General features: G+C 42.9%; 1 protein-coding gene across 1 annotated transcript in view; it reads right to left on the bottom strand.

Moving 5' to 3' along the window:
- LOC124788648 (probable tubulin polyglutamylase TTLL9) overlaps positions 1 to 17,581 on the bottom strand; it is a 105,508-nt gene that overhangs the window by 16,240 nt on the left and 71,687 nt on the right. Inside the window, exon 7 of the mRNA XM_047255923.1 lies at positions 7,669 to 7,782. Coding sequence (XP_047111879.1) covers positions 7,669 to 7,782 — 114 coding nt within the window. The remainder of the gene's footprint in view (positions 1 to 7,668; positions 7,783 to 17,581) is intronic.

The raw sequence follows: 17,581 nt of genomic DNA, 5'->3' as shown, positions 1-17,581 counted from the left end.
ATTACGTCTTAAATGTCATATGAATGAAATAATATAACCAACGATGAAAAAAAAAATAGATTCATTATTAAGTTGGAAACCGAGTCGGACCATCGCCTGATAGACCTCGTCTTCTGTAGCTCGAATGCTAATCACTTGATCACCATGTACTCAAACGTCCAGCACCTACGCACAGATACAGAAGAGACATAACAGACGCGTAAAACTTCTCTTGTGATTTTCTCGGAATTGCCAGAGTAGTGTCCCTTACTATTTGCATATTACACTCCTGGAAATTGAAATAAGAACACCATGAATTCATTGTCCCAGGAAGGGGAAACTTTATTGACACATTCCTGGGGTCAGATACATCACATGATCACACTGACAGAACCACAGGCACATAGACACAGGCAACAGAGCATGCACAATGTCGGCACTAGTACAGTGTATATCCACCTTTCGCAGCAATGCAGGCTGTTATTCTCCCATGGAGACGATCGTAGAGATGCTGGATGTAGTCCTGTGGAACGGCTTGCCATGCCATTTCCACCTGGCGCCTCAGTTGGACCAGCGTTCGTGCTGGACGTGCAGACCGCGTGAGACGACGCTTCATCCAGTCCCAAACATGCTCAATGGGGGACAGATCCGGAGATCTTGCTGGCCAGGGTAGTTGACTTACACCTTCTAGAGCGCGTTGGGTGGCACGGGATACATGCGGACGTGCATTGTCCTGTTGGAACAGCAAGTTCCCTTGCCGGTCTAGGAATGGTAGAACGATGGGTTCGATGACGGTTTGGATGTACCGTGCACTATTCAGTGTCCCCTCGACGATCACCAGTGGTGTACGGCCAGTGTAGGAGATCGCTCCCCACACCATGATGCCGGGTGTTGGCCCTGTGTGCCTCGGTCGTATGCAGTCCTGATTGTGGCGCTCACCTGCACGGCGCCAAACACGCATACGACCATCATTGGCACGAAGGCAGAAGCGACTCTCATCGCTGAAGACGACACGTCTCCATTCGTCCCTCCATTCACGCCTGTCGCGACACCACTGGAGGCGGGCTGCACGATGTTGGGGCGTGAGCGGAAGACGGCCTAACGGTGTGCGGGACCGTAGCCCAGCTTCATGGAGACGGTTGCGAATGGTCCTCGCCGATACCCCAGGAGCAACAGTGTCCCTAATTTGCTGGGAAGTGGCGGTGCGGTCCCCTACGGCACTGCGTAGGATCCTACGGTCTTGGCGTGCATCCGTGCGTCGCTGCGGTCCGGTCCCAGGTCGACGGGCACGTGCACCTTCCGCCGACCACTGGCGACAACATCGATGTACTGTGGAGACCTCACGCCCCACGTGTTGAGCAATTCGGCGGTACGGACGCAAACATAGGGATGTCGACTGCATGTCAAGGAATCCTGTGGCCGAAACCAGCAGTGAGCATGAAGTCTCAGTCATCACTACAGTGAATGACTTGGCTGCTGAACAGAAGGAAGATCTAGTACTGCCGAAAACCATAGAAACCTTGAAGAAAGAGGAACTGGTCAAAGGAGATTTCCAGTTGATGAAAGGAAATTGTCTAAGAGGAATTGTGGTCGAATGGGGTGTAAATAATTGCTCATCATACCAACTTCTCTATGGCCAATTATCCTGATTTATTTCCGGAGTGCTCCAACATATTGCCACCTGGGATTCGTCAAGACTCCAGAGAGAACGGACGCAGGTATCACTGACAAGGTTTCCAAAGATCCGTTAGACACTATGCGAGCTACTGCAACGAATGCAATGGAAGCATGTGCCACAGGTACTTCCGAGCCATCAGATACCAATTCTGCTTGCGTCGGCGCCATTCCATCAGGTTCGAATCGATATCATTGGGAGGTTTCCAAGGTTTACAAATGGGAATCGATGGATAATAGGCTGCACTGACTACTTCAGCCGCTATGTTATCACCAAAGCTGTACTGAATGCCAAATTTCTGGAAATTGCAAGGTTCCTTGTAAAAAAAAATAAATAATTTTGACACTCAGAGCATCATGTGTGATGATTTTTAATTGTGGAAAGGTTTTCCAGTCTCGGCTAGTAGGAGAGGTAAATTCGCACTGTGTTATCACCTACAGGATGAGAACTACAGACTACCCACAGACGAGTTATTTCAAAGAACGCTTTAATGAGACGTCTGCAGAAAAGGTAGACTGGGATACAAATCCGCCCATCATCACATTCGCATATAAGACAGCGAAGCAAGAACCTACAGGCTTTATACTGCTCCCTCTGATCCACTGTCACGAGGCCGAAACAACAATGTATACTTGGCTCGTTTCAGCCGGACAATACTCAGAATGGATACGTAAAACAGCTCATCAACAGGACCGGAGAAGCAGACAGTTAGCTCGCATATGGTCCCTGAACGCCCAGAAGGACTGAGAACGCGAAGGACCAGCCAGTGAGATACAGCCCGAAAGACTTGGTACTGTTTTTATACCTGTACAGGAAGTGGGACAGTCGGAGAAGTTAGTAATAGGCTACCTTAGGCCGTATAGTATCCTTTGACGTTTGTCGGATGTCGCATACAAAATCTAGGATTATGGCCCTTTAGCAAGAAGGCTATACCACAGAGACGTCTTCCATGTCCTCCATGTGGAGCCGTGCTACAGCCCTGAAGCGCAGATTAACGATGGGGGTTTATTGTAAACTGAAAGCGAGCTCGATGATCGTGAAGCTTAGACAGAAAGGGCTACCTTTGATGCTCATCAGAGTGACGAAGATGTGACAACACGACCCAAACACGACAATTCTCTAGCGCTGCCTTATAGAGGGCCACTGACGAGATCTATACCTAGGCCGCTGTAGTCGTTTCCAGTGAGAACTTCTAAAACAGAAGATCGCTGTTTCTCCAGAGGAGAGCAAGCTGTGAGTCCTCAGTTCAAATTCGATCACCAGCAGTATTTATTATTCACTATTTATCGTTTCTAGAAGGTTTTCGAAATGTATTATGTTTGTAATGTTTAGATATTCTGGGGTATTCAGTGTTTTTATAAATAGCAGTACTCTCAATTTGATGGGGGGGGGGGGGGGGGGGGAGGTTCTGTTCTGTCTGTACGTTGCAGTAAAACTCCAGTGGCAGACGTTACAAGAGAGGCATTGTGCATCACGGAGAGGCTTACTATTGAAATTTTGAGAGAACACTTTTCAATAAGAGTCGGACAACATGTTACTTCCTCTATACATCTCTCGAGAAGACCACGACGAGAAAATTCGTTAATTTAGAGCTAATACAGAGGCTTACTGACAATCATTCTTCCCACGAGCCATTCGCGAGTGTAGCAAGGAAGGAGTTTCAGTTAGTGGTACCAGAACACCATCCGCCACACACCATTTGGTGGCTTGAGAGCATGGTGTAACTGTAGAGAAACGTGCTTCCAGTGCTACGTGTGACAACCCTGCATTTGGATTTGGACCTGATTGCGGTTACGACGTGACAACGTGAACAATGTACAAAACCTTATGACAGTAATCCCTATAAGCACAAAGAATAGGAGTTGAAATGTTTGCAGTTAGTAAGTTAACGTACTTTGATGAACGACAGTGATACCAGAATGCTTGTCGTATTCTGCAGTGACGCATCTTAGATGTCAGTGCCAGGCATTACGAATTTGTGACAAGCGAATACTGAACTACGTTCTGTTGTACTGTATTGGTACTCTTTCGTCATTTTTTGTACCAGGTTCAATAAAACATGGGGCAAGTCATTTGAGAAATTGTGTGTGGATTCTTATTTTTCAATGATATCAAATGGTTCAAATGGCTCTGACCACTATGGGACTCAACATCTATGGTCGTAAGTCCCCTAGAACTTAGAACTACTTAAACCTAACTAACCTAAGGACATCACACAACACCCAGTCATCACGAGGCAGAGAAAATCCCTGACCCCGCCGGGAATCGAACCCGGGAACTTCAATGATATCCATACATGTTATAAAAATGAGATGTATGTGTATTTGTTCCATATCTCTTCCTAAGCCACGGTATCGATTTCAGTCAAACTTATTATCACTTATCATTTGGAAAGAACCACTGTGAAGGTAAGAACCACCTACCTCTCAGACGGGTGGGGGAGAGGGTGACAAAGAAGTGTAGCTCACGATGCGCAGATCACCAGGCTATATTCACCCAGTATTTGAGAATGAGACCACTTGTAACAAATTTTATACGTAATTTCAAAGCTTTACGAGACTGTCTCTCTGACACCACCCACAAAATAATGAAAGGAAAAAAAAAGTTTATCGCTTACTACATTTTCGTTGTTAGTGCAGTAAAATGGCCGTATCATGCATGATGTGGTAATTTATTACTTCTCTACTACTAACTCTACTCATATTCGCAATACTATTTGCAGACACTATGTACATATACCACTGAATGTACCAGCAAAATTATATCACTGTACGACACATAGTTCAGGAGATGTGACATCATAAACATCGAGCAGTGTGAAAATGAAATTGCAGGGCTAAATTCGCTAGAGGTACGTACCGGTGAAATACGTATACAAATATGTGTGAAATATGTTAAATATAAATGAATACATGTGACACGTTCGAACCTGGGCAAAGCCACAGGAAAAAATCTCCTGCTAAACTCCTGGATCGATTTCATGCAAATTTAGTAAACGTTACTTACTATTTGGAAGGAATACTGTGGGGGTGAGAACCAGTAACTTCCTATTTGGGGTGGGTATCATAATACGGTGATGGAGAGAGAAAGTTTGAGGAATAGATGGACAGAGCCAGAGCGGGGGGGGGGGGGGGGGGGGAAGGAGATGACGGACAGAGGGGAGGGAGGAGCAGATGGATAGAGAGAGGTGGAAGAACGAGATAACAGAGAGAGGGGGAGAATGAGATGAACAGAGAGAGGCGGGAGTAGGAGATCGGAGAGATGAAAGAAGGAGACAGACAGAGGGGGTGAAGTAGGTGTGCACAAAGAGAGGAGAAAGTGGAGATGGACAGATAGTGGAGGGGGGGGGGGAGGATTGGAGGAGGTGTACAGAGAGAAAGTGGAGAATGACTTGGACGCAGAAAAGGGGAAGAAGGAACTAGACTAATAGAGGACTGGGATAAATACATACCTGTGCAATCATAGGTATTCAGGTAGTTATAGATATATAAATTTTATAGTTAAATAAAATGAAACAGTTTAGAGCTATTTTGCACCACATAATAATAGTTTTTTAATTGTGTACGCACATACAGCAGAAAGGGTTGTGGTTTGACATGTCCTCCAGTATTCAGGCATATGATATCGTACAATAGCTGAACGATTTCTACAAGGTGATTTGTGGCATCTTCAGGTGGTCCTGATGCCAGCTTATCAAAATATCACACCATACGGACGACGCCACACAGCTGAACAGCCGGGAATAACTTAGAATCAGTATACACCTTGAAAGGCTAAACTGTTACATCAAATGGTTCAAATGGCTCTGAGCACTATGCGACTTAACTTCTGAGGTCATCAGTCGCCTAGAACTTAGAACTAATTAAACCTAAGTAACTTAAGGACATCACACACATCCATGCCCGAGGCAGGATTCGAACCTGCGACCGTAGCGGTCGCGCGGTTCCAGACTGTAGCGCCTAGAACCGCACGGCCACTCCGGCCGGCCTAAACTGTTACATCAAATTGTGATTTTATTACACACAAAAACTTAATTTTACATAGTGTGTCTTTGTGATATTTACTGACTGAATAGCTTTTTTTCCCAATTCCTTGTATGTTTATGTTCTAGTTATTTTTGGTTGGCTCTGAGCACTATGGGGCTCAACATCTTAGGTCATCAGTCCCCTAGAACTTAGAACTACTTAAACCTAACTAACCTAAGGACATCACACACTTCCATGCCCGAGGCAGGATTCGAACCTGCGACCGTAGCGGCCGCGCGGTTCCAGACTGTAGCGCCTAGAACCGCATGACCACACCGGCCGGCTCTAGTTATTTTTATTTTTTACACTGTGGTAATATGTTTTTGTTGAATGTGACCCTGACGCCTACGCTGTTAAGTTTGTAAATTAGTGTTTTTCAGTCAGTGATGTCAAAAGCATAGGACAGTTCGAGGCATATACCAATGACATTCTCGCCATTTAACTTATGGAGCACTTTATTTTAAATACAAAAACGAATGTGTCAGAGTATTGGAGTCTCTAAAGCCATTTTTCATTTAGATACAATGTTATTAGTTTTATTCAAATTTATGATTCAAAACCTATACATTGTGACCCATGAGGAATGGTCAATATTCAGGGACGTGAAAGGAATGCTCAGTTGGAAGGAAAAAATTCATATGGTTATATGCCCAATTCCGAATGGTTTCTGAGACAGAACACATTTAACGTACATTTGTTTTTAGACCAGTGGTGCACGCCTGTGTGTCCCACCTCGTCGGCGTTTCATTTTAATCTCGCTGCTTTCAACCTCCTTGCTCGGGATGTCTTTCTGCCATCAAACTAGCCAGTTGAAGTGCAACTGTCCGCGATGTGTTGAGAGTGGAGTAGTGCGAAGGACTGAGAGTGTATCAGAGACAAGCATCCGTTAACTGTGCTTATATACGCACGCGCTTGCTAAAATTTCGCATCTACACTAAGGACAAATATGCAGATATTGTGTACGTTTACAGCTTCTACGATGGTAGTACTCCTACTACTGTCGAATAATTCTGTTGACGCTTTCCAATATGTCGAATTTTGATTGTAGAGTGTTTACCAGAGTTTTCAGGGCGTTGCGTGAGACAGTTGTTCTTCCTAGTTCCCATTTTTCCTGAACGTTTAGTTCAACAACCTGTTCAAGAACAGCAGCACATTGCCTACTACCAGCACACAGCGACTTTCTTGCATGTGAATGTGTTAAAAATAATTTTTTTTAATTGATGCTTTGTGAACTGATGTTTGCTAAATGTTGTACACGTGTAAACCTGACAATGTATTGAATAACACAGAAAATAAATAAAAATGTGCAAATTTTGGAAATTTGTGGTAAGGTCTTATGGAACCAAACTGCTGAGGTCATCGGTCCCTAAGCCTACACACTACTTAATCTAACTTAAACTAACTTACGCTATGGACAACACACACACCCATGCACGAGGGGGGACTCGAAACTCCGACGGGGGAAGCCGCAATAACAATGTGCATTAAATGTGTTCAGTCTGGAAATCCATTCGGAATAGTGCAGGTGTCCATCTGCAGTTTTTTGCTTCAAGTGATCGTTCCTGTTACATCCCTGAATATTCACCATTCCTCCTGGGAAACCCTGTATATCGAGCCAATTCTGTAACAGTAAAGCTAAAGGAATGAGGCACTATGACACAAAGATGTTGATCGAGACCGTAAAACTTTCGGTGTTACTTCAGTAAGTAGAATATGTGTCCTGAGGACAATTTTACTGAAACTAATTATTGTTATCTACATTTGAGAAAGTGACGAGGCATTCTTTATCATTAAAATGCCCGTATTTTTAGGAAAACAAACCAGGTGGGCACCTTGAACGAAAGAATTCATTATAAAAATTATAAAAAACGTAAACCTGTTTATGATTCACATATCATAAAACAGGAGACCTACTACTGGTAGAAGAATAATTATTACACAGTCTAAAAACATAGGTAATGGAAATTTTACATCTTGCTTTGGACATACTTTCCTTCAAAGTCCAGAATGTTAAATACATCTTGGAGAAGGTCATGCTTGAGTCGCTGGTCATCAGCATCACTTGGAGCAAGCGATGGAGAAGCATTCACCTCCAGCAGCCACCTAAAAAAGTGGAGCACACACTTCATTTACAAACATACGTCTAATACAGCACACCCCAGCTAATATTCCCTTATCTCAAGGTTTAGGGAAGTAACCGATGAGAGGAGAGTCCTTGAAAAAGAGGACCAACTACCTTTCCCCGATGTGCGAATTAAGAGAAGAATGGACGGATCCTTGAGTCTCCGTCTATGGAGAAAACCTGTGCGCACCGAAGACTATCTCTGCAACTCCAGCCATCATCATACATCACAAAAAATTCGCTGCTAAAGATCCTGGTCCATATAGCACAAAAACTTTCAAACAAAGAGAGTAGAAGAATTACAACGCCTTCGAATAGCATTCCAAAGAAATGGGTACTCAGATAATCAAACTGAACAGTCGCTGCAATGAAAAACAAGATTGCCTGTGAAGAAGGAGACTAAGACAAAGGAAGAGAAGCCAAAATCGCTTACATATCTAATGCTCTCCCAGTATCCGGAAAAAAAAATCGGTGTACTCCTAACGAAACATGGCATCCAGTATCTTAACTTCCTTCAATTAAGATAAAAAAGTATTGTTTGTAACGTTAAAGGCGATCTAGGTCTCCGAAAGCTGTGTGTGTATCGCATACCATGCGAATGTGGCATGTCTCACGTTAGTTAGGGAGACTATCAGAATAGACGAGCAGAGATGCAAGGAACATCAACGATACAGCGGACTAAAACAACCATGCAAACCAGCTGCCGCCGTCCATCTGCCTCGAACCTAATCGGGAAATGCATACGATCAGATCAGTATCATGGTATAAACGCCAAGTTTGTGGAACACCATAATTATACAGCTCGTAGAAATCAGGAAACCCAGTAAATAAGGACAGCAGTTTCATTTTAAATAAAGCTGGCGTCTGGCACTCAATTTATTAAATACTCGCCGCTCCTCACATCCACCAGAGTGTAAGAAGCTGAAAAAATTTGCTTTTCATGTACACTACTGGTCATTAAAATTGTTACACAAAGAAGACATGCAGATGATAAACGGGTATTCATTGGACAAATATATTATACTAGAACTGACATGTGATTACATTTTCACGCAATTTGGGTAAATAGATCCTGAGAAATCAGTACCCAGAACAACCACCTCTGGCCGTAATAACGGCCTTGATACGCCTGGGCATTGAGTCCTACAGAGCTTGGATGGTGTGTAAGGGTACAGCTACAGATGCCCATGCAGCTTCAACACGATACCACAGTTCATCAAGAGTAGTGACTGGCGTATTGCGACGAGCCAGTTGCTCGGCCACCATTGACCAGATGTTTTCAATTGGTGAGAGATCTGGAGAATGTGCTGGCTAGGGCACTAGTCGAACATTTTCTGTATCCAGAAAGGCCCGTACAAGACCTGAAACATGCGGTCATGCTGAAATGTAGGGTTTCGCAGGGATCGAATGAAGGGTAGAGCCATGGGTCGTAACACATCTGAAATGTAACGTCCACTGTTCAAAGTGCCGTCAATGCGAACAGGAGGTGACCGAGACGTGTAACCAATGGCACCCCATACCATCACGCTGGATGATACGCCAGTATGGCGATGACGAATACACGCTTCAAATGTGCGTCCACCGCGATGTCGCCAAACACGGATGCGACCATCATGAGGCTGTAAACAGAACTTGGATTCATCCGAAAAATAACGTTTTGCCATTCGTGCACCCAGGTTCGTCGTTGAATACACCATCGCAGGCGCTCCTGTCTGTGATGCAGCGTCAAGGGTAACCGCAGCCATGGTCTCCGAGGTGATAGTCCATGCTGCTGCAAACGTCGTCGAACTGTTCGTGGAGATGGTTGCTGTCTTGCAAACGTCCCCATTTGTTGACTCAGGGATCGAGACGTGGCTGCACGATCCGTTACAACCATGCGGATAAGACGCCTGTCATCTCGACAGCTAGTGATACGAGGCTGTTGGGATCCAGCACGGCGTTCCGTATTACCCTCCTGAACCCACCGATTCCATATTCTGCTAACAGTCATTGGATCTCGACCAACGCGAGCAGCAATGCCGCGGTACGATAAACCGCAATCGCGATAGGCTACAATCCGACCTTTATTAAAGTCGGAAACGTGATGGTACGCATTTCTCCTCCTTACACGAGGCATCACAACAACGTTTCACCAGGCAACGCCGGTCAACTGCTGTTCGTGTATGAGAAATCGGTTGGAAACTTTCCTCACGTCAGCACGTTGTAGGTGTCACCACCGGCGCCAACCTTGTGTGAATGCTCTGAAAAGTTAATCACTTGCATATCGCAGCATCTTCTTCCTGTCGGTTAAATTTCACGTCTGTAGCACGCCATATTCGTAGTGTAGCAATTTTATTGACCAGTAGTGTAGTATCAGTACCGGCTCTCAGAAATAAAGGGCATAGTGGGTTTTGGGAATCGATCTCAGTTTTAAATAGCAACGTGAGACCAACAATATGCCCCAGTCTGTTTGGAGCCCAGGCAGCGAGTACACGTAACGCACCGGAAGAAGACGCCTGGTACAGTCGTCGAATTATTGAGCATAAAATGAAAACAATGACTTGTCACAATATCCAGGAGCACCACATTACAGAGTATACACAGTTTTTCCGTCGCAAAACATTTACGCATATTTTATGATTACATCGTTTATGCATCCGATATACGTCACTCGGATATATAAAACACATATAGCACGTAGAACAAAATTTCGTCTTTTACTGGTTGATGGCAAAATTGTTTATGTTACCAATGTGTCTTAAATTAGTATAGTTAACCAGATGCTATGCTATTAATTCTAAATATCAAAAAGGAGAGCAGAATGATAGTCGTGGAATAAGAGTATGCATTGTGAAACGTCATACATCTTACAAGAAAGAACTAAGCCAGACCAAAAAAGAAAGAAAGCAAATTAGTTATTATTACGAAATCTACAAATTTCGCATTATGTTCTTTCTAGCATTTCTACTAGTTATTCTGCTTAGCTTTCACTTAAGAAAAAAGTTCCTTGGGGTGATTGACAGGTAATCAAGAACTAAGATTTTTCAACAACGACGTTAATTTTTAAAGTACTCAAAAGGATTGAAGGAGATAGGATTCACACGAGTATTAGCTAGAGCTCTGAGCCAATGTAGAAACATTTTACTCTGGACATTGTAAAGTAAGCACGGACAGCGGAAGACAAACAGAAAATGTTCTGGGAAATAACGTGCGACTGTGAGCCATTACAATAACATAAAGTTAACGCTCCAACTTTAAAGCCGGTGCAGAGAGCTAAGATTAGGGATTGTTCATCTTATCTGACTGTAAGCTACGTTTTCCAGCGAACTTCAGGTCTGTTTTCCCTCCAAGTCCTCACTGTAGAGACTATAGGTTTTCGTCGGATGCCTGCTTACTCATTTCATTTCCTTAAAATATACTGGTTATATAAGAAAAAAAATATGTAACATTGCATATCTCTCTTTAAAATGTTAAGCAAACTAAATCTTCCTGATATCTTTTGGGGATTTGTGAACAAAGTGATATAATGATAAAGAACGACTACACAGGCCAACGTAATATTTTTGATTATTTTTTTTTTATTACGTACGGGTAGGAAATTAATCTCGTTTTCTTTGGGGAGGGAGGGAGCTGTGCACTGCATTTGTGACCTCGAATTTTTCTATAATATAAGTTTTATGACGCTGTGCTTTCATTAGAAACTAAAAAATTAGTGAAACACGTGTAACCGGATAAATACTAATTTTATTCCTCACAGTGCACTAGGTTGTACTGACGTATAAACATGAAAAACCATTTTTCTTACACAGTAATTACTTGTCCACTGGCTTACATTTCCTTTCTCACGTCACCATAAAGCATCTAGCATAGTTTCTTCCTCTGTTGCACGTATTAGTGATGCCGTATTTCCATCACTTTGTTACCTTGTTCCTCACTAGTATCCTACAAATTTTCAGAGAAAGAATTAAGGTGATTGTTCAAAAAGTAACTCCTGACGCTTATATACTATCATAGTGTCTAATTCCCTCGGTTTTTTAGCATGTTCGCAACAACAGAAATAATCCCCTCCGTAATTTTTTATTCAAGGGTGGAACTGAATATGAACGTAATTTTTTGAGTGTCAAAGTAACAAACACGCCTTCTTTCATTTTTGCTTCTGATAGCTGAGGAAACGTATTGCAGAAATACTTGAAATATTCACCACGTTTCGTTAAGGCTTTCACAAACTGTTTCATTAGGCTCGACTTGTGTAAAGGTAGTAGAGGGGTTGGGAAAGAATATGGACACACCGAAAAACATTACACACTACCTTGAGTAACAGGATATAGGAAACTAATTGGCATTCAAACAGCTTCCAGTCCTCTCAGAATCGATAAATACATGTTCCGTACGGTTTTCAAGGGAATCTTATGCCATTCTCTCTGCAAAATACTGGCAAGTTCTGGTCACAATGATGGTAGTGGAAAGCGATCATGCACATTTTTCCTCGAAGTAGATCACAAAGGCTCAATAATAATGAGATCTGGTGACCGTTATGGTCAAGGGAGATATGGCAATTCATCCCTGTATCCACAAAACCAACTTTGGACGATGCGATCTGTGTGAACTACGGCCCTGTCGTTTTTGAACACAGTATCAGTGTTGGGAGACGAACATTGTACCATGATCGAATAATCCTTGGCAGTAACGCTAATTATATTCAGAAAAACGAAAAGCGCAAGTTAGTGTAAAAAAATTGAGAACCCACCCGGATTCCAAAGAGGGACAGACTGCCACAGATGAATAGAAGAACAGAAAACATAAAGGAAGACAGAGACAAATTAAGACACAATCGATCCAGATTTGAGAAAGGAATTGAATCATTCAATGAATGGGACGACATGAAGCGAGATATGGCGAAATAGGCTGAACTATGGGGAAAGGAAGAAAAGAAACGGAAGCACTGGTGGTGGAACAAGGAATGTGAGGAAGCGGTAGAGACTCGCAGGTAAGCCTGGAGAGACTGGAGCAGCAAGAAGGACCCGGAAAAATGGTAAGTTTTCTTAGGAGCAAGGAAGGAAGCGGCCCGAACAATAAGATGGACCAGAAGACAGAAGATGAAGCAGGAACTGGACGAGATTGAGACCAACTTCAGGAAAAACAACAGCAGACATTTTTTCGGGAAATTCAAAAAGAGTGATTGGACACAAGGGTAGAGAACTGTTTATAAGAGATAAGAAAGGGGAGCTGACTGTTAGTGCGAAGGAGAACTGTCGGATTTTTGCAGAGCACTTTCAAGCCCTGCTGAACTGTGAACCACCTGAAGACGAGCTGGAAATGGGGACTGACACAGAAGAGAGAGAGCCACGCCTTCCAAAAAGGTATGAAGTCGCACATGCCATAAGCGATCTAAAGAATAATAAGGCAACTGAAGAAGATGGTATAGCAGCCGAGATGATAACGTAGGGAGGCAACAAAGCAATAGACAACATGACCAACATAATCCACCAGATCTGGAGAACAAAAACGTTGCCAGAAGGATGGAAGAATGCAATTGTAGTACCAATACGTAAGAAGGGGGACAAGCGAGATGCAAATAACTACAGAGGAATATCGCTACTAGAGGTCGGATACAAGGTGCTGTCAAAACTATTGCTCAGGAGAGTAGAAGAACAGGTAGAAAGTAGAGATGGCGACTACCAAGCGGGATTCAGGAAGGGAAGAGGTTGTATAGAACAGATATTTATCCTGAAGCAACTGATAGAACATAGGGTCTTAAAAAACAAAAAAGACAGTAATAACCTTCGTGGACTTCACAAAGGCATATGACTCCATCGACAGACAGATTCTTGTTAGGATCCTGAAGAACAGAGGACTTGATGAAACTACACAAGAACTCATAAAAGAAATTCTGACAGACACAAAAGCAAGGGTGAGATTCAGAGGAACACTGTCAGAAGAATTTGAGATTAAGACTGGAGTTAAACAGGGAGATTGATTGTCACCATTATTGTTCAATATAGCACTGGACGAAGTGATCACACAGTGGAGAGCAATAAACGAGGAAATGGGAATACCAAAGACCCATGTTGGGGACAAAAAGGACAACAGGGCCAAAGTGGACTGCCTAGCCTTTGCAGACGACATAGCAATGGTAAGTGAGACGGAAGAAGACGCAAAGACACAACTCGACAACTTAAGTAAAATAGCCAGAAAGGTGGGACTTAGGATCGCCTATAACAATAAAAAAAAATGGTTCAAATGGCTCTGAGCACTATGGGACTTAACATCTGAGGTCATCAGTCCCCTAGAACTTAGAACTAATTAAACCTAACTAACCTAAGGACATTACACACATCCATGCCCGAGGCAGGATTCGAACCTGCGACCGTAGCGCTATAACAATACAAAGACATTAAATACCAGTGCAGACTAGGAAACACCAGAAGGCACTGTGCAAATGGTGGACAAATTTAAATACCTGGGAGAGTTTATAACAGGAAGGAAGAGGAGCAAGGAGGGAATAACAGAGAGGATAAAGAAAATGAGGTCAGCCTTCTGTATGACGAGAGACATATACAATAAAAAGAATATATCCACAGAGGCAAAGATAAGCCACTACAAGACAGCGGTGAGGAATGCAGTATTATATGCTGCTGAGACGATGACACTAGAAAGAAATGGGGCAGAACAACTAGAGAAAGAAGAGAGAAAAATACCGTACTGAGAAAAATACTAGGTCCCAAAAGAGGTGGAGAGAGGTGGATGCGAAGACCTAGGGAAGAATTGTACCGGAACATGAGAACAATATGCGGGGAAATCAGAATCAAAAGGGCAAGGTTTGCTGAACATGTAGTTAGGATGAGTATGGACAGAATGACGAAGAGAGTGTGGGAAACTACAGGAAGGTCAAGGGGAAAGACAGGAACCAAGTGAGTCGTTGAACTTCGGAAGGACTGGTTGGAATTGGGAATCAAGGTCGAAGGAAAGGAAAATTTGAGGAACAAATATACACCGACCGACATGCCGGAGATCAACGACAGAGAAGAATACAGGAAAAGATTAGAGTGCACCACTGGAGCCGACAGGAGAAAAGGATACTGAAGATCTTGGAAGAAGAGCGGGAGAGAAGAAGAGAAAGAATGAAGAGGTTCTGGGAGAAGAAGAGGAAAATGCAGTACACGAAGGAGCTACCTGTGGTTCTACAGAGGCCGTAACGAGAGAAGAAGAAGAAGATAGCCACGTGTGTTAAAGCACCGCTTCTTGGATGGGGAATTGCACAGGTGGATCGAATGCGCCCGGTCTATTACCGACGAGGATCGGTGTGCCGGCCGATGTGGCTTTTAGGCGGTTGTCCATATCCCACCCGGTGAATGCTGGGCTGGTACCCCACTCCCGCCTCAGTTCCACGATTCGCAGATATTTTGGAAACTTTCGTTCATTTTCGCACGAATAACGCTATTCGCAGACGGTTGGAGTACGCATATTTCGTCCTGGGGGTAACAGAATGGGGACAGGAAGGGCACCTCGACACCTCTGAAAGTCTACATCTACATCTACACGAGTACACTGTAAATCAAATTTAAGTGCCTCGCAGAGGGTTCATCGAACCACCTTTACAATTAATTTCTATTCCAATCTCGTATAGCGCGCGGAAAAAACGAACACCTATATCTTCCCGCGCGAGCTCTGCTTTCCCTTATTTTATTATGATAATCGTTTCTCCCTATGTAGGTCGGCGTCAAAAAAATATTTTCGCTTTCGGAAGAGGAAATTAATGAATGAAATTTCGTGAGAACGTTCTGCCGCAACGAAAAAAGCCTTTGTTTCAATGATGTCCATCCCAAAGCCTGTATCATTTCAATAACACTCTCTTCCCTATTTTGGGATGATACAAAACGTGCTGCCCTTCTTTGAACCTTCTCGGTGTACTCCGTCAATTCTACCTGGTAAGGATCCCACTCCGCGCACCAGTATTCTAAAAAAGAACGGACAAGCGTAGTTTAGGCAGTCTCTTTAGTAGATCTGTTACCTTTTCTAAGTGTCCTGCCAATAAAACGCAGTCTTTAGTCAGCCTTAAACAAAACATTTCTTATGTGTCCCTTCCAATTTAAGTTGTTCGTAATTGTAGTTCCTATATATTTAGCTGAAATTACGGCATTTAGATTTGACTGATTTATCGTACAAACCGAAGTTTAACGGTTTCCTTTTAGCACCATGTGGATGACCTTACAAATTGCGATTTTTTGCACCATAAAGATATCTTTTCTAAATCGTTTTGCAATTGGTTTTTGATCTGAAGACTTTACTGGTCGATAAACGACAGCATCATCTGCAAGCAACGTAAGACGGCTGCTCAGATTGTCTTCTAAATCGTTTATATGTACAGATAAGAACAGCAAAGGGCCTATAACACTACCTTGGGGAACGCCAGAAATAACATCCGTTTTACTCGAAGACTTTCCTTCAATTATTAGGAACTGTGACCTCTCTGACAGGAAATCAAGAATCCAGTCATATAACTGAGCCGATATTCAATACGCAAGCAGTTTTACTACAAGTGGCTTGTGTGGTACAGTGTCAAAAGCCGTTTGGAAATCTAGAAATACGGAATCTACCTGAAATTCCTTGTTAATAGCACTCAACATTTCATGTGAATAAAGAGCTGGTTGTGTTTCGCAAGAACGATGTTTTCTAAATCCGTGTTGACTGTGAGACAACAGACCGTTCTCATCGAGGTAATTCATAATGTTCGAACACAATATATGTTCCAAAATCCTGCTACATATCGACGTTAATGATATGGGCCTGTAATTAAGTGGATTACTCCTACTACCTTTCTTGAATGTTGGTGTGACTTGTGCAACTTTCCAGTCTTTGGGTACGGATCTTTCATGGAGCGAACGGTTGTACATAATTGTTAAGTAAGGAGCTATTGCATCAGCGTAATCTGAACGAAATGTGATGGGCATACAGTCTGGACCAGAAGACTTGGTTTTGTTAAGTGATTTAAGTTGCTTCACTACTCCGAGGATATCTATTTCTGCGTTATCATTTTGGCAGCTGTTCTTGATTCGAATTCTGGAATATTTACTTCGTCTTCTTCGTGAAGGAATTTCGGAAGGCTATGTTTTGCAACTCTGCTTTGGCAGCACTGTCGTCTATAGTACTTGCATTGCTATCGCGCACAGAAGGCATTGATTGTGTCTTGCTGCTAGCATACTTCATATGAGCCGAGAATCTCTTTGGATTTTCTGCCAGGTTTCGAGATAAAGTTTGATTGTGGAAAGTATTGTAAGCATTTCGCTAAATTTCGACCTTCTGCAAAAGATCGCCAATCTCGAATATTTTGCGTCCCTCTAAATTTGGCATGTTTTTTCGTTGTTTCTGCAACAGTGTTCTGACCCATTTTGTGTGCCAATGAGGATCAACTCCGTCATTTGTTAATTTATTTGGTATAAAACTCTCAACTGCTGCCGATACTATTTCACTGAATTTAAGCCACAATTGGTCTACACTTACGTTGTTAATTTAGAAGGAGTGGACATTGTCTCTCAGGAAGGCGTCAAGTGAATTTTTATCTGTTGTTTTGAATAGGTATACTTTTTGTTTAGTTTTGGACGATTTGGGGATTACAATATTCAGTCTTGTTACGACAACCCTGTGTTCACTTATCCCTGTATCTGTTTTGATTCTTGTTATTAGCTCTGGGTTATTTGTTGCTAAGAGGTCAAGTGTGTTTTCAGAACAGTTTACTAACCGCGTGGTGTAATGGTTCTTTATTTACGTGACTTTTACGGCACTCCAGCCTCAGTTCTCGAT

Source organism: Schistocerca piceifrons, chromosome 3, assembly GCF_021461385.2.
Source record: "Schistocerca piceifrons isolate TAMUIC-IGC-003096 chromosome 3, iqSchPice1.1, whole genome shotgun sequence".
Taxonomy (NCBI): Eukaryota; Metazoa; Arthropoda; class Insecta; order Orthoptera; family Acrididae; genus Schistocerca; species Schistocerca piceifrons.
The sequence above is the reverse complement of the archived record's forward strand: the minus strand, read 5'-3'. Positions and strand labels throughout refer to the sequence as shown.